General features: G+C 29.1%; 1 protein-coding gene across 19 annotated transcripts in view; it reads right to left on the bottom strand.

Annotated features, from left to right (window-relative positions):
• LOC129954261 (heterogeneous nuclear ribonucleoprotein R) overlaps positions 1-24,879 on the bottom strand; it is a 67,961-nt gene that overhangs the window by 26,846 nt on the left and 16,236 nt on the right. For 11 of the 19 annotated variants that reach the window (XM_056068055.1, XM_056068058.1, XM_056068050.1 and 8 more), the window contains exons 2-5: positions 13,230-13,351; positions 11,596-11,917; positions 11,254-11,495; positions 1,554-1,689 (exon numbers count right to left, since the gene is read on the bottom strand). In XM_056068055.1, coding sequence (XP_055924030.1) covers positions 1,554-1,689; positions 11,254-11,495; positions 11,596-11,917; positions 13,230-13,349 — 820 coding nt within the window. In that variant the 5' untranslated portion in view covers positions 13,350-13,351. Of the gene's footprint in view, positions 1-1,553; positions 1,690-9,446; positions 9,583-11,253; positions 11,496-11,595; positions 11,918-13,229; positions 13,352-18,089; positions 18,194-19,312; positions 19,522-19,909; positions 19,930-24,879 lie in introns of those variants that run through there. The other 8 variants (XM_056068051.1, XM_056068052.1, XM_056068061.1 and 5 more) reach the window with 4 other exon arrangements.

Below are 24,879 nucleotides of genomic sequence, written 5' to 3'. Positions count from 1 at the left end.
CTGATAAATATAAGAAGATAAACTTTAATTACAGTAAAATTGAGTGATTTATGTAAGTGATTTTAAAATTTCTCATTTTTCTATTTTACCGATACTTATGAAAAAATGAGTTTTTAAGAGTCACTTGTAATAAGGTTTTCGAATCAAAAATTTCCTTGGATCTTTTTTGATTTTATTAAATTAGTAATCGCTTAAAACGTAAATTTGGGGTTGAGTTTGTTATTTGGAGGTCTTCAACAAATGCCCACGAATTTTCTATCATACAATTTTGCTTTTATCGTCCGCAAAACGTACATAATATGACACAAATTTTTCAATGGTCAAAAATATTTCGGGTTTCACTTTTTTTACGGCAACTGAATATATTTCCACTCGCTAAAAGATCGCAAAAGGAATAAATAACAAAATTTCTTGGTCTATGTTTTTGGCAATTTGAAAAAAAAATTGCCTTTATTTACGAGAAGCCAATTGAATGATCGACTTAAAGTGAACGTTTGATAAATCCAATACAGAGCAAAATTAAGATGGGCGAATTTCGAAGTTAAAATGGGTTAACTCCCTTTTTTTAAAGAAAGTTGCCGTTGGAAGTGAATATTGAAATGGTATTTGCTTTCAGTCGAACATTCGATTGTCTTCTCGTAATAAAGGCCTTAACTAAATTTTAAACAAACAAGCCATTTTAAACCGGAGTACATTATTTGACTATAAATAATTTTATTTAATTTCCGTGTAAAAATTGACAGCTACTATTTGTTTGTGTTTTCCAAATATTATAAGAACAAAAAATTAAAATTATTCCAAACGTTTTATCTATTTCCATAGCTTTACTAAACAATAAAAACTGGTATTCAATTATTTTAGTTCGCTGTTGTCTGCATTATTTTTTAATGAAAAACACATTTATGTAAATAAAAAACTTTATAATTTAATTTTGTTATTAATGCGAATTTGGCAGAGTTTTGGAAGAAAATTGTTAAGCTACAGAGCTTATTTTTCAAAACAAACAAGGCTATTAACTCATCAATAAAATTTATTAATTTGTTTGTGGTTTCAATTATAAAAAATAGAAATAAAAACTAAGACAAATAAATTAGTATTAAACGAAATAAAATTTAGTTGAGGTGGATTAGTAATTTAAATAACCAATAATGTAATAGAAAAGACACAAAATTGCTTATTTTTTGTTTTTTAAAAACACATTTATGTAATCAAAGAGTACATATCAAATGTACAAAATTAATATGGTTTAAGAAATATATGATAGTGAATAAAATTTTAATTATAAATAGAAAAATTTTGTCCAACTTCAAAACGCTAAACAAAAATCCAATCCGTATTTTTGCGTAAAATAATTTAGTTAAACCTTATTTTAAGACCAATTAAATTTGAGGGAAAAATTTTGATCATGCAAATAATGCATCGAATTTTCTTGTTGCAATGTTTACAGTTCTAAATTTTGTGTATGTATGTAATAAATAAGGGTGTCTTCTTAGTTGGGGTTAAAAAAAAATCATTGTTTGTTGTGACTTTTTTTTTAATTTAATATCACTTACGTGCATGCTTAGTAAATTCCTCAAATAATTCGTCGCGATCTCTATTCTTAGGTATATTTCCGACAAATAGCCGGTGATTGTTAAATGATATCGTAACACCAATCTTTTTGCCTTTCCGAATTTCAAAATCATTTAGCTGCAATTAATACAAGTTTTCACACACAAAATTTTGCTTTTCTCAGATGAATGAAATGAAATTAAATAAATATGATCCAATTTGATCCTTCCAGTAAAATTTATCACATACATATGCACATATATACGTAACTTTTAAAAAGGCATACGGCATAATTTGTGAATACAGTACAGAATCAAGAATATTTATTTATAGCAAAGAAATTATAACTCAACTAAATATGATTATTTTTTTGTGAAATACTGGAACAAGTCTGGAATAACTGAATTTTGAATAAATAAAAAAAAATTACGTCTATTTTTTTTGGTATCAATTTGAGTATGAGTGTACGTGTTGTGTTTAATATTCACTTGATAAAATGTTTTTTTGTTCGTTTCTGTACACAATTTATCAGTCGGTTATAATTTGCAATCAGTTATATACTCAATTGTCTAGTATCCAAGAGTTTTTATTTTCCATATTATTTTTGACTAAAACCATATTATGTGTGCACCCCGAATGCACTTAAAAATAATTTGCATTAAAAGACAACAACAAATTTTCTTGGTATGCAATAACAATTTTTTAGTCGATATTATATTAATGTTTTATAGTTTTTATGTGTACAAAAACGATACAATATGTAAATATGTATTTTGTTACACACTGCATTGGAACATGCTTTTCAAAATATTAAATACCTATTAAAAAAACTTAATAATAAAATGCTTCTAATAAAAGTGAACTGAACCAAAAAAAAAAACTAATCAAACTTATATTAATATAATTTTTATGAAATAAACATATGTAGTACATGTTTAATAAATTGTTAAACTTTAGTTATTAGTTGTAATAGTTAATATTTGTTTTTAAATTACGCTTAACAAATTCATAATTAAATAAAATTAAAATACAAAAGCAAAAGCAAATAACTATTTCCATCACAGTTCATTACTGTTGTTAATTCTATAGCTGCAATTTTTGTTTTTTATGAGTCAAAGTCAAAGAATTAGGTTAACTCAAATATTAAAATATTTATATTAATATTTTTCTTTAAAAATAAGTATAAGACCTACCATATTAAAATGAAGGAAAGACCTTGCAAAAGGAATTGAAAAATTATAACTTCTAATATATTATGAATTACAATAGTTAAATGGTGAGAAAATGTCTGCTTTATTTTTTATATGTACGGAAATATGTTCTTAGAACGGTTTTAGCTAAATGGCTATTAAAAATCCAACATAGTGAGTTAATGTGAATCTTATTAAATTCGCTCGTTGACTTCTAATTTGAATGCACTTTACATATACATTACGCATTTCTATTTAATTAAAAAAATAAATAAACCAAAAAAAAGGAATCTCGTATTGTGTCCACTATTACTAATAATTATTTTGGCTTTTTTCCAGTTAATTAAGATTAGTGGTTTTTAAATCTTGTTTCAATTAAGTTAAAATTTGGGATACAATAAGATAATATATTGATTTGCCACGTTTTCATACTCAAAAAGATATAATAAATATAAATAATAAAATAATGCACAAAAGAATTAAAATGCGTAGTGATTTTGTAATAATTCTTTATGGGTATGTACATATATATGTTAACTAAACAGTAAATTTATAAGTTGGTTATTATTATTTTTAATATGTATTAACTCCTCTTAAAACATGTTATATTTCATTTTGATTGACTTAATTTAATAATACTTTTTATACGCAATGACTGGAGATTTTTTCTAGAAGAATATTTTTGTTTGAATAAACTTAAGAATTGTGTTAAATTTTATGCAAGCATTATTATATTTCGGCTAGGTGACAAAAACTTAAAATTATGTTTTATTCTAAACTTTAAAATAAAACTGAATGAATAATAAAAAAAGGCAAATGTAACTTACAAGTAGTTATCATACAAACAAAACAAAAATAAGAAGGATGTACAAATTATTTGGTGCTAAAGTAACTATGAATATTATTATAAAATAAATATCATAAAACATCATTAAAATGGTGTAATTGATTTCATTTGTTTAATTCACAATATCGACGATGTAAATATTTTGATCTAACGAATTTCGAATTTTAAAATTCTAGTTAATTTATCATTTGAAAAGAGTCTCATGTGGTTACAGTTTGAAATAAAAATAACACGCAAAGTATTGAAACAAAAAACTGTATGTTATTCATATCCGAGTGTTGTACTTTGCTCGTTTAAAAAATAGTTTTAGAATAAAAAAAAAGATTACGTATCAGAAATCTAAGCACAGTATTTAGTTATAAGTCATATACATATATATGTACCTAACAAATAGAGTAATCGTTTGGTAAATTCTTTTATCGACCTATTGAATTGATTTTACTGTGAATGGACTAATGGAATTTCCATATGGTAAATTCAGCTTTCATTCTAAAGTATATTTTTTTTCTGGACCATTACAGTTTTGGTCATTGGATTTGTATTTTCCTATCTATTATGATTTAAGTATGTACTAACAAACTATCTAATTTAAAAAATTGATAACAGTTTTTTTTTACAATAATATTGCCATTTAATTTTTAACAATTTTTTGCTTGTTGCAAAACAAATATGTTTGTTTAAAATAATAGTGCATTTATTCAAATAAACTGTTGAATGGCATGCAGATGCCGCATTTCGGATTACGGCATTTGCCTACACACCATTTCATAGATCATAAAGATATGTGGAAGCCTGATGGGTAATTTTAACATTTGCAATCGAAACTTTGAAATATTACAGATTTTGTACAATTAAATACACACAATTATCCAAATTTTATTGGAAAATGATCAACTTTATGAACACAATTATTATACAATCCGAACACTCAATCATCGGATTGATTAAAACTTTAACTAACGCGGAAAACCAAATCATTCTAGTGGGTGTAATGTTTCAAAAATATAATATCTCTATTTGGTGATTATAATTGATTTTTTAAACAGAATAAACTTTTGATTCTAAGAAAATCGACAAAAATCTTTGAAGTTGTTCTAAATCACAAGATAGGTATTAGCCTTGTTTAAATAAGGGATTTAAACAATAACATTGTAAAACAAATATTGGAACATAATATGATTTATGTTAAAATCAATCAGTACATACTCTATATTTATTTTTAGAGAGCTTCCTTCAAGCTATGAAAAATCTTAACATAGACAAAAGGCGTTGATTTTATTTAATTGCACTAAAATAAATTGCAGACAAAGTGATTTGTATTAAATAGTTTTTCACCTTGTTTATAGGAGTTTATAGGAGTTCCAGAATATCGAACACATACTTATTACAACCAGGTCTGATGACTGTGTGACTTGCTTTATGTTATTGATTTCACAAAATAATCGCATATAAGATTAATGTATTCAAAAATATGATAAGGTGTATAATGATGGAAGTATAAAAGAGAAGGAGGACTAACGATAGACAAAAGAGAGAAATACATTTTTTTGATTTAAAATCCACACAGACTAATCTAATGTTTCTAAAAAAAATTCCAAATTACAGACTTTCCCGGACGCCACTTTTAAGTGTTGTAAGAAAAATGTATTTATTTGGAATGTGTTTTCAGCAGAATAATGACCTTTAGTATACTATTACGTTACCAAATTTTTGGATTGAGGCAACAAAATTTCTTTGGGTTTTTTTCCAATAACTAGACGTGGCACTTATAAAGAACCATTCTATGAGCGCAAGATTAAAAAGAGTTGACCCAAGACTTCTACCAAACCAATAATTGGAGAATTGTCACTAAAATGTGGTACTCACATCCTTAAGAAAAATGTCAGTATCTAGTTGGTTCCATTCAAAACAGAATCAAGTTATATTAAAATAAGTATTTTTTAGCTTATAATATATAATTTATCAACAAATACAATTTTTATTGCTACTAAGACATTATTACCATAAATAAAGTTTTGTTAATATTGCCTTGAATAGTTAGTTGTGTCTATACGTTAATAATTTAGCGTAATAAAAGGCTCCAAAAAACCTAATTGAGAATAAAAAGTTATTTAGATTTTTTTCTAGAAAATGTTCGTTTTTAGACTGTCTTGTCTTTCATAGTAAATGCTAAAGAAAAGGTCAGTCAGTGTTTCGATTATTGTGGGATAAGTGCACGATGGCGCACAAAAATATCTTTGGAAGCATTACAAAGGAAGTTGCAAGATGCATAAGGGACCCGAGAACGGGTTCGGTGGCGCAATGATTTTATTGGATCTTGATTTTCAATAAAAATTACCCATATTACCAACGTCAACGCCAGCCAACGAACTGAACGCATGTTTGAAGTCGTTAAAACACTCAAATTAAACATGAAGACAAAATTCAAATTGCTTGATGACTAATTTGGAGAAGTTTTTTTGCAAAAGAATTTACTAGTCAATGTCCTGGTAATGTATAAGCAGATTTAATAAAATTGTTGCGGATTTAAAAAGTATCTAATATACGGGTTTCAAACAAAAATGAACAAATTGTATAGTAAAATAACAACAACCAAAGAAAAATATTGTCCCATTTGTTCGGTGGGACAAGCAATATTTGTGAGGTTTTTTACCAAACTATAGAAAGCTTTGAGATTCAGCAATGGCTAAAATAGATGTGCAGCTTTTTTCATGCAGCTAATGTATATAATACGGGGTCTTATAGAAGCCGAATTGAAGGGATGCTCCATGTAGCTTTACACTGCACGATGTCTCTATTTACAAATTTAGTGTAGCCAAAACAATAAAAGCAAAACAAATCCTAATTTAGCATTACTGACACAAAAGAAGAAAGACACATCAGTAGCTCTCATTTTCTTAGACAGTTCTCAAATAATGCGTTTTGCTATTCTCTTCTTGGTCACACTGTTTTGATAACTCATGCACGTTTCGTGTTGTATATAAGTTTTTTGATCGCGTTCGGGGATCAATCTAAAGTTATTCGGATAGGTTTGTTGTATTCCCATAGGAAAAAACAGTTGATACACAAACTAAAAACTAACCAAATTGTTCTTGATACTCAGCTATCCAATTTCAGAAACAAATAATAATGTAAACATAACTTTTTGGTTTTCTGTTGTCGCGTCGTTTGTTGATTTGATTGTTCGACTTTTGTTTTCATAGCACCAAATTGGGAAAAGCAACATTTTAAAATGCAAATTAGTATTATTTAAAATGAAAACCTAAAGATTTGCTGAAGATATGTAAAAAAATAATGTATACCAAATAAACTATTCGACTTTTTTGTGTGTATGAAAAGAACAATTAATATAAAGACTTTTTTCTTTCTTTCTGTCCATTATTTTGACAACTATGTTGACAAACAATGTTACAACTGAACACAAGCACTGTCAAACATCTTCAGTTTAGTCTTGAATTTAACCTTGTCTTTAAAACGAAGAAATTATACAATTTCAATATCAAAATGAGTGCTCTGTTATAAAAAGTTTATCAAGTGCTTCTTATATTTTATGGTCAATTTAACCGACCTACAGCGGTTGCCATTTGGAATTTTGTGACTAAATTGTGCACCCTATTTACATTTTTAGACATTAACTGCTTGAACAGAATGGTGTAGCTGTAGCCTGTAGCACTGTCAAAGTTAAAAGATACGAAAATAGTATACATCGACACAATGAGAAGCTGTAGCTGTAGCTGTAGCAGTAGCTGCAGCGCAAGTTGACTCAACTTTAACTTTTGGCGACGCTGCAAGCTACATTTGAGATGACAGATGGGGGAAACCCATTTCATTCTTTGACTTTTCACTTTTTTTTTGGTAGCGTTCAATGCATTTGAGAATTTTTTCTGGTTTTGTAACTTTTTTATAGTATGCTACGATACAATTTCAGTTCAAATATAAATTTCATATGCGTTGAACATGCCCGAATAAATTTCCTGTGCTACACCATTGTGGGCGACCTTTGCTACATTAGTGAGCGTTTTTATTGACAGCTTATACTACAGCGATTTTCTTAGCTACAGCTGCATCTCATTCTGTTCAAGCAGTAAGCCCCCAACACGCTTACGTAGAGTGCGAACTGAAGAAAATATCGCAACTGAGCCTCTGTTACTCCACTAGCCGAATGACTTACAAAATCAAATGGGGTGGCGCAACAGTCCGTTGTGAACCAGGGCCTAGTGACTTACAACTCTCAACCATTCCTGTGTGTGAGTACCGTTGTCAGGAATGGAAGGGACCTACAATTTTAGGCCGAATCCGAACGGCTAGTTTGAGAAAGCACCTTTTCATGACAAGAATTACGAATGACTTACAACAATGCAGAATTTTAGGTGATTTATCAGCTTTTTTCTTATATTAAAAAATTGAGTTCAACGACAAAGCTCATTTCTATTTGATTGGATACGTAAACAGGCAAAACTGTAATATTTGGAGTAAAGACCTACTAATGCATCCAAATAAAGTATAGGCTGTCGGAATCATTCGGACGTACGAGTATATTTCTTCAAAGAAGATCCGAATCGTGAGATAAATGGAAAGCTTGACTTACATGACACGTTGTTTCAACAAGACGATGCCACATTGGACAGAGCACGCTTAACAATAGACCAATTGAAAGGCAAGTCCGGCGAGCAGTTTATTTCACCGATCGTGCGAATTAACGCCTGTAGACTAAAACCAGAAAGATCCTCATGTCCATAGCCCTCACGATTGACGCACTGGAAGCCAACATTGAAACATTTGTTTCATAGGCATGTGTGTAAGATACCGCCCGAAATGTTAGAAATGGTCGCAGTAGCGGCCAAAATTTGCATGAAATAATCTTCAAAACATTAAATTATAGCGACTGTACTATCGACTGAAACAAAGATTTCATGCATTTTTTAGAATTGAGTGTTTTTATTTATTTCCGACGGGTCTTTAAAAATCACTTGTTGTATGGAGAGTGAGCAACAAATAGACTTCAAATTAGCCGGGCAAGTCAAGTAATCTAGGAAAAGCTACAGCTTTTCTACAGCTGATCATACTTTTTTTACTCAACTGAAAACTAAACTTCCAAGTCAAATTGGAAATAAAGTGAGTACTATGTTACTAAGAAACAAAATACAACTCTTTACCTACCTATTTTGTGAAATTAGATATTTTTTAGATATTAAAGTTTTCGTATTGAAGTAAAGCATCAATTTTGAAATGAATGGCACTGGAATTTACGAATGTTTGCCTTTTATTCTTCATTTTAAGTGCTATTCCGTACACAAAACTCAACAGATATGCCATGTTTAGCTTTTTGAGATGCAAAAGTCTGAACTTTCTTAAAAGCGCTAAAATAAAAAGCTCCTCAACAGAAAAGAAGTAGCAAGTAGTCAGGTGGGATTAATGACGAATGTTTAATTTCCATTCAAAATGGTCTATATTTGAGGCATGAGACTAATTCTGTAAGAAATCTCACGTAGGGGGTGTAGTAAAATTTTGTTTTCGGAGTCTAAATCTGTTTTTATATGTCGTCGGGATTCCACCGCTTTAATTTTTTTGTATTTTTGTCAAGGACTTATTTGCTTTAAAAATGCAACAAATGGTTCGTTTATTTAGTTATAACAAAAATAGCTAAAGGTTGAACTCTTTGTCCACTATCGTTTTACTATCGGAAAAACAAAACTAAGATTATCGTGCCTGGTAACAACTTATTCCCCTTTGGTCTTTAAAATAGGTATGAATACATTCCTCATTTGATCATTTTTTTCGAATTGGTTAGTTCCTTTTTGTTTTTCGTTTTTATTTATTTTAATTTTAATTTCAAGCAATGTTTTTTTTGTATTTACCTGTTAATTTACCAAATTCCTCTAATATCTCCTCTTTGCCTTTTGATTTAGGTATATTGCCTACAAAGAGGCGCAGGTTCGGTACACTAATGTTAATTTTCAGACACTTGCCAGGTTTTATTTCATGGTTATCGAGCTGTGAGGGTGGAATTTGTGGTTTAACAAATAAAAATATTGTTTAAAAAAAATCAAATAAAAATTAATAAATGCAAATATGAAACAAAATAATAAAAGAAAAAAAAACATGTTAAATTAATAAAATAAATAAAGAGACAATAGGTATAATATAAAAATGATGTGAAACAAATTTTGATAGTTATTTAATAAAATGAAAATAGGATATGTATGAATGAAAAAAAAAATAAATATAATCAACCAAAGATTGATGTTTTGTTGGGGAGGTAATTTTTACTAAACTAACATTTAATCCAATCAATATAAAAGAAATTCGAAAAATAAAGTGAGATGCAGAGGAGGAAGAGGACATGCTCGCTGTTTTGCAAATAAAACCAGACAAACTACTGTTTACTATATAATTTTTGATATTATAGCTTAAACCAAAATTGATCTGTTTACAATATTACTTCTATTTTTTTTTTTTGAATTTAGTTTGTTGAGAGATAAATTTAATATGTTGATAACGTATTTGTTGCTTCAATACTTCTTTTTTCAAACTTTTGAAGAAGGTTAAATTTAAGAATACAAACATGTTCTATTTATATAAAAAGGCGCAAATTTATATTTTTAAGACCTTAGAAACAAAAATATCCGAATTCTCAGAAATATAAACGGAAATTTCTCATACAAATTGCATGTGTCAAAAGAATTTTCAGGATTCGATTTTTTAACTATTCTCTAACACACAATATAAGTGAGAAGAAGTAAATATACGGCTCTTTTAAGTTTTGAGTAAATAATTCCGTTTAAATTTTATTCTCTGGCTCTGCCCAGTCTACTATGAAAATTTTCAAAAATCTTAAAAATAAAAACTAATCAAATATTGTCAGTTTTGTCAGCGATATTTAATGTTTTTTTTTTTATAAAAGGAAACTTAAAGCTGTTATTGTAGGAAACTTAAAATTATCTACCTTACAAATTACATATACCTCAAACAATAGCACACATTTCAAATACAAAATTTATAAATGAGCAAAGAGGAGACTAGTGCAGTTGTTTCCTTTCTTATTTGGTAGAGAATATTTGTCAATATATGGGGTTCTCTATGTAGATCGTTTAAACTTTATTTAATATAACAAACTACAGTAAAAAAATCCTTTTATGCGATGTTTACGTTATAAACAAGTACTTTAAGATAGATATAATAGGATTATGGAACTAAACATTTTTAGAAAACAAAAAGTTACGTTTACTAATCAGGAATAGCAAGGCTACAAAAGACTATAATCAGAAAATCGTATTCTAAAGTAGGAGTTGCATAGAGACTTCTTTTCAAATTTATTTATAATGTTTAAAATTTCCAATTGGTTTGAAATGCTAATTACTCAGGATATTTGTTTAAATAAGTACTAAGGATTGTGAAGGAATCATCTTTTCTATAAATACATGCTTTGACTTTTATAATTCAGGCTGTATATTAAGATTTGAAAAAAAAAAAGAAATAAATAGACGCAAACTCAAATATTTCTTTTTGAGAAACTTTTTTAAGGGTAAACAGAAAAGATTAAATTGAAATTATTTCTTTTTTGCTTAACAATATTTTTTAATACAGACTTAATTTTCTTTTATTGTTTGTCTATTCTGAAAGTGTAACACCTTATTTTAGAACTGATGAATGTCAAAAGAATACCTGTCTGACTGCATTGATTGCAGCGTCACGGGATGTAAATGTTACGAATGCATAACCACGATTTGTTCCAGTCATTGGATCCATCATTAACCTGAGGTCCCATATTGTACCGCAGTTTTCAAACAATGGTATAAGCTCATCTTCGAACATATCTTTTGGAATTTTCCCACAAAAAACTTCGCATCCGTTTCCTGGTGTGGGACCGTCCCAATTAGGTGGTGGGCCACCATACTTACGTTGACCTAGAGAATAATTTAATATAATGAAATAATTCGGAAAGAATAATAGAATATCATTTGCTATTTTAAGTCTTATAACCATAAATCTAAATCGAAGAATTACCTGTCGTTACATCTAATGTGTAACCAGAACGTTCTAAAATTTTTTTGATTTTCTCTTCGTCAGGACCTTTGACTTGCACTATTGTCGTTGGCGTTGGTACACCCTGTTGGCTAGCTCGACTCTTTTGTCGATATGTTTTCATAACACCACATAAATACGCAGACTTGTTAGATACATGTTCCAAATTTGATTCAAGGAACTGAGTTAATACATTCAAGGCACCGTCTGCCGGAAATTCTTTTAGAGCATCGAGCGCGCGCTCGTCTAATTCAACATGAGCTAGTTTACCTGTCTTATAAATATCGTCTAGTTTTCCGGCAACCTGATTAAAAAAAATATATATATATTAGTTTTATAAAATAATAGATTCATGCAGAAATAGAAGTTTAAATTAATCTGTTATAGTTTAAAATTCGTAGAAGAAAAACCTACCCTCATCTGTTATTTGATAACAAATGCGTTTGGGTTGTTTAATTATAACAATGCTCAAGGAGATAATTATTATAAAATAAAAGAGTTCATTTGAGTTCAATTATCATCATTTCTTATTTACAAAAATCGAATGTACAATGAAAGAGCATGACATATAGTACACAAATTATAGATTGCCTACATCTATTCTGGCTTTAATAGAAAATTGGCCAGTTTAAAGAGGTGCGTAAGCGGAGTAAATATATTGGACAGGTTCATTCAATAAAGGGACTTCATTTGCAGTCAAATTTATTCTTTTAACGTACATTTTTATAGGCAACTAGTTAATTTTTTAAGTGTCATGAATTGAAAATTCAGAACTTTAATTCTCTAACATCTTTCCTTACTTAATTGTACAAAAACTACCAAAAACATTATTGTTTACAAAATATTCCTCAGGCATGCTTCACGTCCATCACGATTTATATTTTGAAGTGTAAAGAAATATTTCTTATTTCTTTTAAGAATTTCCAAGGAAACCATTTACAGAAAATATTAAGTAGAGTTGTGCAGAAAATAAATAAATCATAGAGTAATAAAGGTCAGCTTTCAGTTGAATAAAAAACGATATGAACTGTCATTTTGACAGAAGCAGACATGACTTGATAGGGAGATTTTTCTTGACTAACTTTCTAGTCAACTTTCTATTAAAATCAGATACTAGAAACTTTCCTTACTTATACGCAGTTTTTATTTAATCACTATTGACGATATGATGAATTGTCTACACTTACTAAAAGCATACTAACTCAAATTACGGCAACCATGTATTGGACCACTTAAAGGTAGATTACTCTATTAGACGAATAACTGAACACTCTTTCCAGTTTTATGTAACTGTTCTAATATCCTTACATTGTTTTGATTTTATCATCCTTCAATTTAGCTATTCATTGTTTGTATTGTAAATTTCACTGTTTTATACACTACAATTTCCCATACTTCTATAAATACTTATTCTCCTGTATTTTCATGCTACTAAATTTCGTGCAAGTACACATAATTTGACTATCCCCATCGACTCATTTGCCTGTTCTTTTGATGCTTAATAAAAATGTATAACTTATAACTATTCGTCGTACCTACAGATCAAACAATTTGATGTAAAACTTAAGTTATATCATAAGCAACTTATTTGTATAAGATATTTAATGTCAACTTACTTTTTTATCCAAACCGTATTCTAATAGTTTTGGATAATCTTCTGTTTTTTCGCCATCACCCCGGTCTTCTGATTTTGACGTTACCATATCATCCATCAATTCACCATTTCCTTCTGCCATTTCTATGAATAAAAACAAGAAAAAATGTTTGAAAATATTCGCGAATATCTTTTATTATTATATTATTAATATCATTTACGTTATAGATGTTTATGTCAATATAGTTGATTCACAGTTATAGAGTCAACTACATATGCCCCATTTTTAGAATTGGTAAAGCAAATTTGTTTGAGCTTTCAATAATGTTCAATAGATAAAGTTTATATTTTTAAAATTATTTCAATAAATTTGTATGAATAGGTCTATGGGAAAATAAAACAAATGAATACAATTATTGTTGATTTTAAATTAAAAGTCCAATACTAAATAAAATTACAGTTTTCGTGACAAAATACATTTTGGACTCTATTTTTACTTTCATTTGACAGTTTTAAAAATGTTTGATGAAAGAAATAATTTGAAAAATAGTGAACAAACCTTTGCGACAAATTGAAATCATTCTATATATACAATATACAGCTACGAGCAACTAATTAGAAACGATAGTAATCCTCTACAATTTTTGTATTTTTCGTAATTTTGTATTTACTTTAACAATTTGTATATATTTATTTTTTTATGTTGACTATTAATCTTTACAAATATTGAAGGTAGAAATCAAAAAACAAAAAAAAATCGAAGTTATAATTTAATTTTTAAATTAAAGACACAATTTCAGGAGAGCAACAAATTAGAAACGATAATGAAAGTAAACAAATAATAATAATAAAAAAAAAAAAAAAACTTAAAATTCTTAAAAAAATGGAGTTTGGTTAGTACTTTGTTGGAAAACCTTTTTGCATCAAAACTGCCTTGCAGCGATTTGGCATGGACGATATTAATGCCCTACACCTTTCAACTGGTATAGAGAACCACGATTTTTTTACTTCTTCAAATAACGCATCCATATTTGAAATTTTAAGTGCACTTATTGAGTTCTTGACATCCCCCCATAGGTGTTCTATGGGATTAAGGTCAGCACTGGAGGATGCCCAGTCTAGAACATTGATGGAATTATCTTCAAAGAACGTCTTGGTATACTTGGCAGTGTGTTTTGGATCATTATCCTGCTGAAACTTCCAAATCACAGGTAAATTTTCCTCTGCCCATGGTAACATCACATCCCGCAATATGTCCACGTATTTTTCTTTTGTGAGGATGCCATCAATTCGATGGATTGGCCCAACGCCATTCCATGAGAAGCATCCCCATACGTTGATAGATCCTCCACCATGTTTCACAACCGCGGATGTGTACTTTGGATCGAATTCTCTTCGTTTTGGCCGCCGTACAAATCTTCTGCCATCGGGACCGATTCTATTTATTTTGGTTTCGTCGGACCAGAGGATGAATTTCCATTGTTCTTTTGGATACGATAAGTGATATCGAGCAAACTCAAGCCGCTTTTGCCTTTGCCTTTTGGTAACTATTGGTTTCTTGCGTGCAACTCGACCATGCAAGCCAGCTTCGACCAATCGCCTTCTTATGGTCCAGACTGAAACTGGTGAATCTATTTCATCACAAACTTCGCGCTGGATAACTCTTGCACTTTTTTTGGGGTCAGCTTTTGAAAGTCTGATGATTTTTCTATCATCACGAACTGAAGTTTTTCGTGGTCTTGTCTTTCGTGGCACATTTTCGCAGGTGTTATGCATTTCAAAATGTTTCAAGGCATTAAAAACTTTCTTTTTGGAACAGTTCAATCTATCAGAAATTTGTTTGTATGACAAATTTAGCTTTCTAAGCTCCAAAATAGCTTTTCGAGTGGCTGGAGTACATGTCGCTGTTTTTCCCATTTCTAACGGTGAATTTAAAGTTCTATTTTCGATTACATATTATTTATTAATTGATACCTACCAAAATTTGATGTTTATATATTAAAACAAATTCAAATTTCTGTGAATAAAGCTTTGCTGCAAGATGTTTCTAATTAGCTACTCTCTGCAATTTAGGAAAAAAATTACAATATTGTTGTTTTCTTTCGTATAAGCACCAATATCGCACAACCTACCACTCTAGAAGTCAACAGCTAAGTATACAAGAAACTAACATTGAAATAATTTAAAGAAAAAACAAAACCGTTAGATTTTACAGGTGCATTTTCATTCATTGAGATTTCGTTTCTAATTAGTTGCTCGTAGCTGTATAATATAATATGTTTTTTTCACATCAATTTAATATGTAAGGCATAGTTTAAAAATTAATCAGTGTCACTTTCAAAAAACACAAACCTTTATCTATTAAAATTGAAGTCAAATATTATTATGAAAATTATTTGATAAAATGAACTGGACACTGCATCAGCAATTCTGTTGGTTGAAAGCAAGCTGATGCTGCATCAGCTTAGCAAGGTAGATTTCCTAAAATAACTTAACTTGAAGCCGGCCAAGTGTGAAAGACGAAGTTAACAAGATGATCATGATCACTTAGGTTAAAAAAGCTCGGTTAAAGATTGATGACCAAGTTGTTGCGTCGTAGTAGCTGTCTGCAGATTGTAAACCATTTGTTATGAATGATGAAAACTCAACGAAGATTTTAACGAATGATGCTATTAAGACATTATTTGATTTGATTTCTGTTAGCCTATTAGCCAAAAATGCTAAAACAGTGTGTTTTGAAAAACAATTCTGCATCATTTTTATCAAAACACAACATACAAATTTTTCTTATGATTTACATACATAAATATCATTCTTATTGATTAAAAATACAAGATAACTAATATTTTCTTGAACGTATAAGTAATGGAAGCCAACAGAGTGTAATGGTAAACAAAATTGTTTAAACATACAAGAAGCTTATTTAATCTATCAAACAAACTAATATAGAATATCATATCCATAAACAAACAATCACAAAAATGTCTTATATTGTTTCCCTCGAATTCGCGTGCAAAATTAAAATTTGTAGGAAGATCCGAACATGTTTTCGCTGTGCAGTTGTTTAGTGCTAAAAAAGTACGTTTTATATTTAATCTTCGTTACTGACCAGCTTTTGAGATATCGACTTTTGGAAAAAAAAAAGTAATATTTCTTTTGAATCCAAATAAAGTTTTCTTTTCCATTTTAGTGTCCGGTTTTATGTTGTTTATTCAAATATTAATAGAAGTATAAAATTAACATAATTAAAATTTTGAAAAAAAAAAATTGTTTGAGATTTTTAACTTCCCATAGGAAGTTATTGTAATAAGTGCGATTTGTTACATTAAATTTTGATATTTCTCGGTTCATAAAATCGGCCCGGTTTGAAATAATGAATTCTCTTTAGGTAGTGCATTAAAGGATTCTATGTCCTCAATCCGACAGGCAGAAATTCACAGTACATTTACAATAAAGTTTAGCCAGGCGAGTTCGGAAATGATTTCAGTCTAAACGAGATTATTGACCTGTTAAAAAGTCCTGGTTTTAGTTCCAGAAATGTCTGTAAGCTTAGAAAAGAAGTCTTTTCAATAGCTATTTAAAGTATTAAACAAAGTTTTTCTTTATAAAAAAATGTACGAAAAAGAAAAATTCAATACAATATTTTAAAAAAATCCGTAAGCACTAAAATCAAAGAAATCCCCAACTAAAAAAAAATAAGTATGGCAAAACTGAACAAAGAACGGGAAAGAAATGTCAAAATCAACCATTTTTGAGTGTGTTTTGTATGGAAAAAAGTGAACTTTAAAAATTAATTAAAAATAGAAATAAATGTTTCCTCGCTCTAAAATTGCTATAGTTATTATTTATTTGCACATATCTATCGAATAAAAAAAACCGCGAGTCGAAACAGCTAGGTTTGTAAGAGGGGCTGCCCCCTGCAATTTGGGGTGATAGCGAGTTTGGGTATATGCAAAGTACTTTTTCCATTTAAGCACTAAAATCAAAGAAATCCCCAACTAAAAAAAATTAAGTGTGGCAACACTGAACAAAAAACAGGAAAGAAATGTCAAAATCAACCATTTTTTCCTGTGTTGTATGTCAAGAAGTGAACTTTGAAAATTAAAATAAAATTGATATATAATAATTATTTATTTGCACTTATATCCAAATATCCTTTTCTTTTAGTAGTATTCAAATACTACCTTCCTTCTTATTAGAAGTAAACACTAGAAGCTATGTCTGTTTATTAGGTTTAGATGTTTAATTGGAAGATATTGATAGTTTCTTCAGGTAATAAAATTATTTTTAGAGTAGTACATTAAGTCCCTACTAAAAATAATGTTTTAATAAAACTTAATACAGCATACAAAATGATTGATCCATAAACCAAGAACAAAAAAAGAAGCGGTAATACTGAAATTGCATCACCGTAATACCAATTGTATTCACCTACCACACATGCTTCTTTAAGGAACTTATTCTTTTCATTGTATACAAAGGTAGAGTACATATGAGAAAATATATGTGTATGCAAGTAGGTACATGTTTGCACACATGCAGTGAAAAATTCATGCTTTCAAGTTTTTCTCATAGAATTGCATGCTGCACGCCACACAAAATTTATATTGCAGACAGATTCTATAAAGTTTAAAATGCGCGCCGCGCCGTTAATAAAAATTTAGAATGTCTGTATTATTAGTTACGTACTAATGTTCTTACATTTTTTACGAAGAGCTGAGCTTTTGGTAAATTTTTGTGATGAAGATTCAATTGTTTTAGATGTATGTAGATGTTGCTACCTTACCTATGATGACTTCAATTTTATATAAATTTAAGATGATAAGATTAGTTTTCCCTTGTTTTTACGTCAAGCTCGAAAAAGTAAAGTATAATAATTTACCTAATCATCTAGCGGATTGCCAAACAAAAATTTATTGAAAATATAATGCTTTAAACTGACACATACACAACGCATATTTTACACGAATTTCAGAAAATCTAAAAAAAGTTCTGACTCACTGCACTGACAACTTTTACTAATACTGCAGTAGGAGTGATATAAGAAAATAAGTTCAGTTCAAATGAAGTGGGTACATACATGCACATGCACTGCGTTGAGAGCAAAATTTAAAATCCGTCATGAAATAGGTAGGCATGTATATATTCACTAAATTCTGCACACATTCCCATTCCAGCAAAGTGCATACCATCAATATAAAGCACATACCAAACCAAACCAATACTAGTCAAGTCACCCCGAGAAAAGTAGAAAAGATGGTGGAATAACGACAACAGAGAACCAGAATGTATGCGACATGAGAAATTGCATTCTTTATTTCCTTCATTTTCTCTTCGTTATTTTTCATAATGACGGTTACGGCGGCGGTGCCGCACTGAGTTGAAGATATTTTTTTTGTTTTGCATTCACATTGAAAATGCAACGACAGCGCACCAACCGGTCATGGTTTTAATTAATAAAGAAAACAAAATGGTGGTCGCAATCATGCATTGCCCCGATTGTGCACTTTTTTCAAAAAATAACAGAAACATTTTAAATAGTGCTCCTATTGCAGCACTAGCCACCACAATTGTTTTTTTTTATATATATTTTTCGAAGTTTATAAGCATTCAGTTTTTGCAAACTATCACAATTTTAACGAAACTTTCTTTTGTATATATAAAAAATATTCATGTTCGTCCATACAGTTTTTATCTATAAGTGACTTTTTATCACACTGTAAACCAGAAACTTAAAAATATCTAGAAAGGACGTACGATCTTTTTGTTTTGTTTTGCATATCAATTAGATTTGATTTGAAGTTTACGAATTCATGAAGCACACCCTCGTTAAGAATATAGGTAATCGAACACAATTATTAAGTCTTATTGGTAGGTACCGCGATCGCACAAAATCAGCTATTGCGTACAGTATCACAAAATTTTTGAAATACACTTCAGGATTTTTGTTTTTTATTTGCTCACTCTAACTAGGTATACACTGTTGGGGGTTTATATTTTGATCTTATATTTTAGTTATTACTGGCTTGATATGATAGATATTTATAGAATTTAGTTTTAGTGAATATTAGGTGGGTAGGTAAATTATGCAAAATGTAATCATACCTTTATGATGAAAACTTAGTTAAAAACTGATTTAAAATTTTGGAAAATTTTAACAAAAAATAAATACAAAATAAAAATAAAAACGAAAAATAGCTGTGCTATCTATAACAGCGGACGTTTTCAATTTGAATACACAAGATACAACACCAGCAGAGAAGCAATGCACTGCGGCGAAGAACACATAAAAATGTCCACTAAAAGCAAAAACCAACAACCTACTAAAACTAAATGCTAACAAAACTCACACTAACATCAATGAATCCCCTCCATTAACACCATAATCAAACCGTATTTAATATAATCAAATAACAGAACACAGGACCGAATTCGCACTCAAATTTTGCAATTTTTACCAACACACACTTGTATTTGCATACGAGATACACGCCTTTAGATTGCTCACACACACTCGAACAACCTTTCCCAAGAAACAAATTTCAAAAGAAATAAGCAAAAAGCACAGAAGCATCATGTGAAACGAACAAACGAGAAAAAATCAACTGAATCCAAGCGTGACAATGCTGCAAAAGTATTATTTTGTTATTTATATTTCTTTTTCTTTTTCTACTATAAAAAAATGATTGGAACTCAACGTACGTGAATCTTAAAAAGAAAAACTTAAAAACCGGCAGTCTTGATGTAGCTTTAGTGTTTAGTCTCAGAAAACTCTCAAACTCTACTCTTCATAAGAACTTTCAGCAAACGTAGGTATAAATATAAATAATAAGTTGCTGCAAGTAAACACATAAGCGTTACACAAGTATGTATTTACTTGTTTACAGCTTTAAACATAAAAAAAGAGTTCATGAGTCGATTAACTAACTGGCAGAGGAGACAAAATTTGCAAATTTGATAAGTATCATTCTTTCAATAAGAACTTATATTGCATATGATTCATGTATGCAGGCCTTATACTTTCCCTTTGTGGCTATGCCCTACACAAATAAAAATATACATTTATAAAGTACAACACATTCCAAATATAAAAGTTCTAAAAATTAAACAATGCGAAATCCAATACATCGAAAATCCTTGCAACAACGAAAGCAAACTCGTTTCTTCTTTTAACTCAGTGTTTCTTTTTTTTTTTTTGTGAAATGCAAGCTGTCGACGTTCCACAATCCACAATCTGGAATTAATTTATTTTGATAAAAAGCTTTCCATACGTATTGTGTTGTGTTGCTTAGTCACAATCCCTCACCCTAGAAATATAAAGCGCGGTAGATACAAAAAAGCTCGTATATTTATAAGTACGTACCTAACTACTAAGGTGAATTTCTCCAATGATAGATTACACACTTCACATGTAATTTTCTAACTGCATAGTGTTAAAAATTAAATTTAGGGTGTATGACGTATATACACTACCTAACATAAATACATACCTAACTTCCACTTGTTTGTACTTAGTTACATAATACCTAGACACCTTATGATATCAAATATGTTCTACGTACGATTTTAGTAGGAACCTAGCCCACCTAGATTCAAAGATATCTTATGTTTATTTTTATAGGTAAATATTTCTATTTCTTTATTTTAGCTGGAATTTAACTTTTATTAAAAAAAAATAACCCAACCAAATATCGTAGTAAAATAATCACTTCATATAAATATCTAAACAGTCTTTTATACCTAATTTCATTTAATTAAATTCAATAAATTAATCAATAAAAAAATATTAAAATATGAATAGCTTAGCTTTTATGAATACATTCATATGTATTCAATTGAATAAGACAAATCCTAAACCCATCGGATTGTACTTCATAGTTCATTGTACATTATCAATTGTGGTAAGGTAAGTGTCTACCTACATCAAGTTGAAATTTAAAACTTACTGAACTTGTATAAAACTTACTTGAACACATTTACGTAGGTACACATAAAATGCTATGAAAATTACTCGTGGAGGAATATAATAACATTTTATAAAGTTCTGCAAACTGCATGACTATTATCTCGTAGGTATGCAGAACCAATTATTTTCGTTTTATATGCTTGTTAGTGTTTAAAAAGATTCAAAGCTTTACGAATTAACGAAAGTAAATTGATTTTATTTGTTTTTGTTAAAGTAAGAGTTCAGTGGCGGATCTTAGGTTTTTATTTTTTTTTTAAATGTCAGTAATAGTTTGAAGTCAATATCTTTCTTTGTTCTTATCACTTTTTGTTGGTTCTTTATTATTAAAGTTTTCAGTTTATTTTTTCTTAAAAATCAACACAAAACAAAATTGTTTGATTACAACATCTATTTTTGTTAACGAGATCTTAAGTCGAAACCCAATTTTAGCAATTTTATTAGTATTTCTAGACATTTTTTATTTCTAATATGGATTCTTCTAAGATTGAAATCATTTTGAAGTCAATGCCTTCATTTATTCAAGAGATAATCGAATATCAATTTTTACCGATTTTAAGTACCATTATTTGTAGATTTTAATTTAAATGAAAAAATTGACCGTTGGTTTTTATAAAAATGTTACTGAATGTCAAACAGCATTTTCTATAAGATGAGACTAGAAAACTAGCCAATATCTTAAATTTAAAAAAAAAAATCATTTGAGTCGACAATCATTTTTTACCAAATTTTACAAATGTATTCTTTTTGGTTTTTATTTTTTGTAAAAAAAAAGTCAATAGGATTTTTTTCCAATATTTTACCAGATGTAAACAACGATATTTTCGTGACATTAATTTATTTTGGAGATAAAATCATTTTTTTGTATGGACGATGAAAAAAACGAAACGTACCTACATAAATTCGTACACACGCACACAACGACATCTTTTTATTTAATCTAGGGACCTTGAAACGTCGAAAAATATAGACATTTTCAATTCGATAAATTGGACCGATTACAATAACTTGTTATGGGAAGTAAAAAATGTATAAACATGTACCTACACAATGAATTTAAAAAAAAATACAAATTCAAAGAAAAATTTTGGCCAAAATAAGCTGGTTTTGAGGAGAAATCAAATGGCATATACATAATTTTTTTTAAAAAAAGTTAAATTTTTTGATCTTAAAATACAGGAAATATTTTAAACAGACTCTTTAAGCTAGTCGTGTATTTTATGTTTTCGAGCACGACTGGAAAGTAATTCAAGAAAAATCTCATTAAATATTGAGTTAGATAAGTGAAGAATTTTGCAGAGCTTCTAACAAATTTATTTCCCGATTTACGAGAAATTCAATGGCTGTGGTAACTCACGTCATCAATCGTAGTGGCTAAGTCATGTTTCTCATATGGACTTAAGGTTAAGTTATCGAAAAATATGTGAATCTTGCCTGAATATGTTTTTCCTGTGTTTCTGACATAATATTCAATTTTTTTTGTATAGAATAGCCGTCATATTTAACAACCTAGTTATTTGATTTTTCAAATGAAAGAATATTTTAAGATGGTTTATAAAACAGGTCCGTTGGTTAAATTTTAGATGAAGAAACAATAGACAAAATAATATAGATCTTAAAAAAAAAGAAAGTTTAGACAGTCCTTCACTTAGGGCCTAAATTAAAACATTTTCTTCTCTACTAATTTGTTTTGTAACTCTCTACATGAAAATTTAATAATTGACAAAATTAAAAAATATTCCTGATATTTTTGAAAAAAAAAAACAATAATTTTTAAAATTAATAAATGCCTTATTTTTTGATTAGAAGTGCATTAAGACAAGCCCTACTCTTTTTCGCGGAAACTTACTGCTAATACTTTGTATAAGGTAATATCTTAAACAAAAATACAAATAACACAATATTCGTAAACTTTGGAAACAAAATTGAAGGCACTTTTTCAAGTAAAACAATCCAAACTCAATCGCATTAAACTAAGTTTTTTTGACAGAAATTGAAAAACAGATCAAAACGTGGAAAATATAAAATTGGAACATTCTAAATAAATCTTATGTTAAGAAAAAAAACACACATTTGTATCACCTAGGCTAATTTCTTCAGCATCTATGTCTAGGCCGATCATGTAAATAGAATTAAAAACATGTGCTGTGGAATAGATCTACACTATAATCTTAGAAATGTTGCCTTTTGCTGTATAGGACATAACAATTTAAAGAGAGTTCACGAAAGACAATGAACCAACGCACAATTAAATACAATAATGGAGGGCATTTAAATAATGTAATGTGGAGTGAACTTAAACAAAAACAAGAACACATCGTAGTTAAAACAAAACAATTTAAGGAATTTCACGCCTTCAACAAATGTGTCCAGGTGGGTTATTTTATGGTGCAAAGTTTGGGTTCTGTTAGCAAAAGTAATACCTATGCAAAACAAAACACAAAGACAATTACTTAAGTACTTGCGAATTATTATATTTTTTGTGAAACTATCGGGAGTTCATAAAAGGTTCAGTACAGGGAAGAAAGGAGATTTGCTTTTCAGACTTACAATTATAGATTTAATTAAGCTATTTTAGTGTAAAAGCTCTTGAATGATTTCTGTACTGAACATTATCAATTCTTTCAAAAACGAAGGCTGGGTTACCAACTGTTTATTATAATTTATGAATATAAAAGTGTTGCCGATAAAGTAAATAAAACTTTAACTCTACTGCAACGCATTGCAAACTCATATTAGCAACAATGTCGATACCTTGTGAATATAATGCAGTATTCTGTATTCACGATAATTGAACATCAAAGCTTAATCGACAACACTTTTCCTTCTCAAAATCTTTAAAAGAAAGACCTCTTCTATTAAAGAAGTCTCTTTTGTTCCGCAGCACTGACATTGGTAACTCTGTTGGAATCATTTTTTGTTCCATCTGATATTTAAGATAGATCAGTACATAACATGGTTGAGTATTACGCTCGTTCTCGCTTATTTTGTTCTGAATTGTCCTTCGCTGATGGTTTTTTTTTTTTTTTGAATTTCAAATACAGGGTTATTAGTATAAGGTACACTAAAAGGCTAGCTAGAAGTTTGGGTTCAGACAAGAAAAAAAAATAGCATGGATGGGCTGGATATATTCCTTCCTTTCAATCGGGAGGGTCAATTTTCTTAAAAATTGACTTAAAACAGACACAAAATTACTACAAATAACGGTAACAAATGCAGAGTCATCATATAGAATTATAAAGAGCTAGACGTACAATCTTTGACATCATTTTTCAATAAAGTTGTTTTAGTAATTACTAGTTTTTGAAAAATTAATTTTTTAACTTGAAATACTTTTTTTTTATTCTTTCAAAAAAAAATTAAAATATTATAATATTATGAAATAAAGTATAGTTTTTGTTTTCAAGATTCAGTGCTCTTTATTATTTTCAGAAAACTATAAGCTCATGTGATCCTTAGTTTTAAAGAAATAATTAAATTAAAAAATTATAAAGCTCTTTTTGATAAATAATAATTGTAGCAATTTTAACGCGGGGAAACATTGAATTCGATTTTAAATTAGTTTTCAAAGCTAACTTTTACACTCTTTGTATGTTTTACAGCATGCTACCCCCCTAAATACCTAGTTGTTAGTGCGCCGGCCGCACCGTACTATCAATTCCAAAAACTTATTTTTGGCTCAAAAAACGAAATATATACAAAAAAGTAG

Source organism: Eupeodes corollae, chromosome 1 (assembly GCF_945859685.1).
Source record: "Eupeodes corollae chromosome 1, idEupCoro1.1, whole genome shotgun sequence".
Lineage (NCBI taxonomy): Eukaryota > Metazoa > Arthropoda > Insecta > Diptera > Syrphidae > Eupeodes > Eupeodes corollae.
This window is presented reverse-complemented; position numbering and strand designations above follow the sequence as displayed.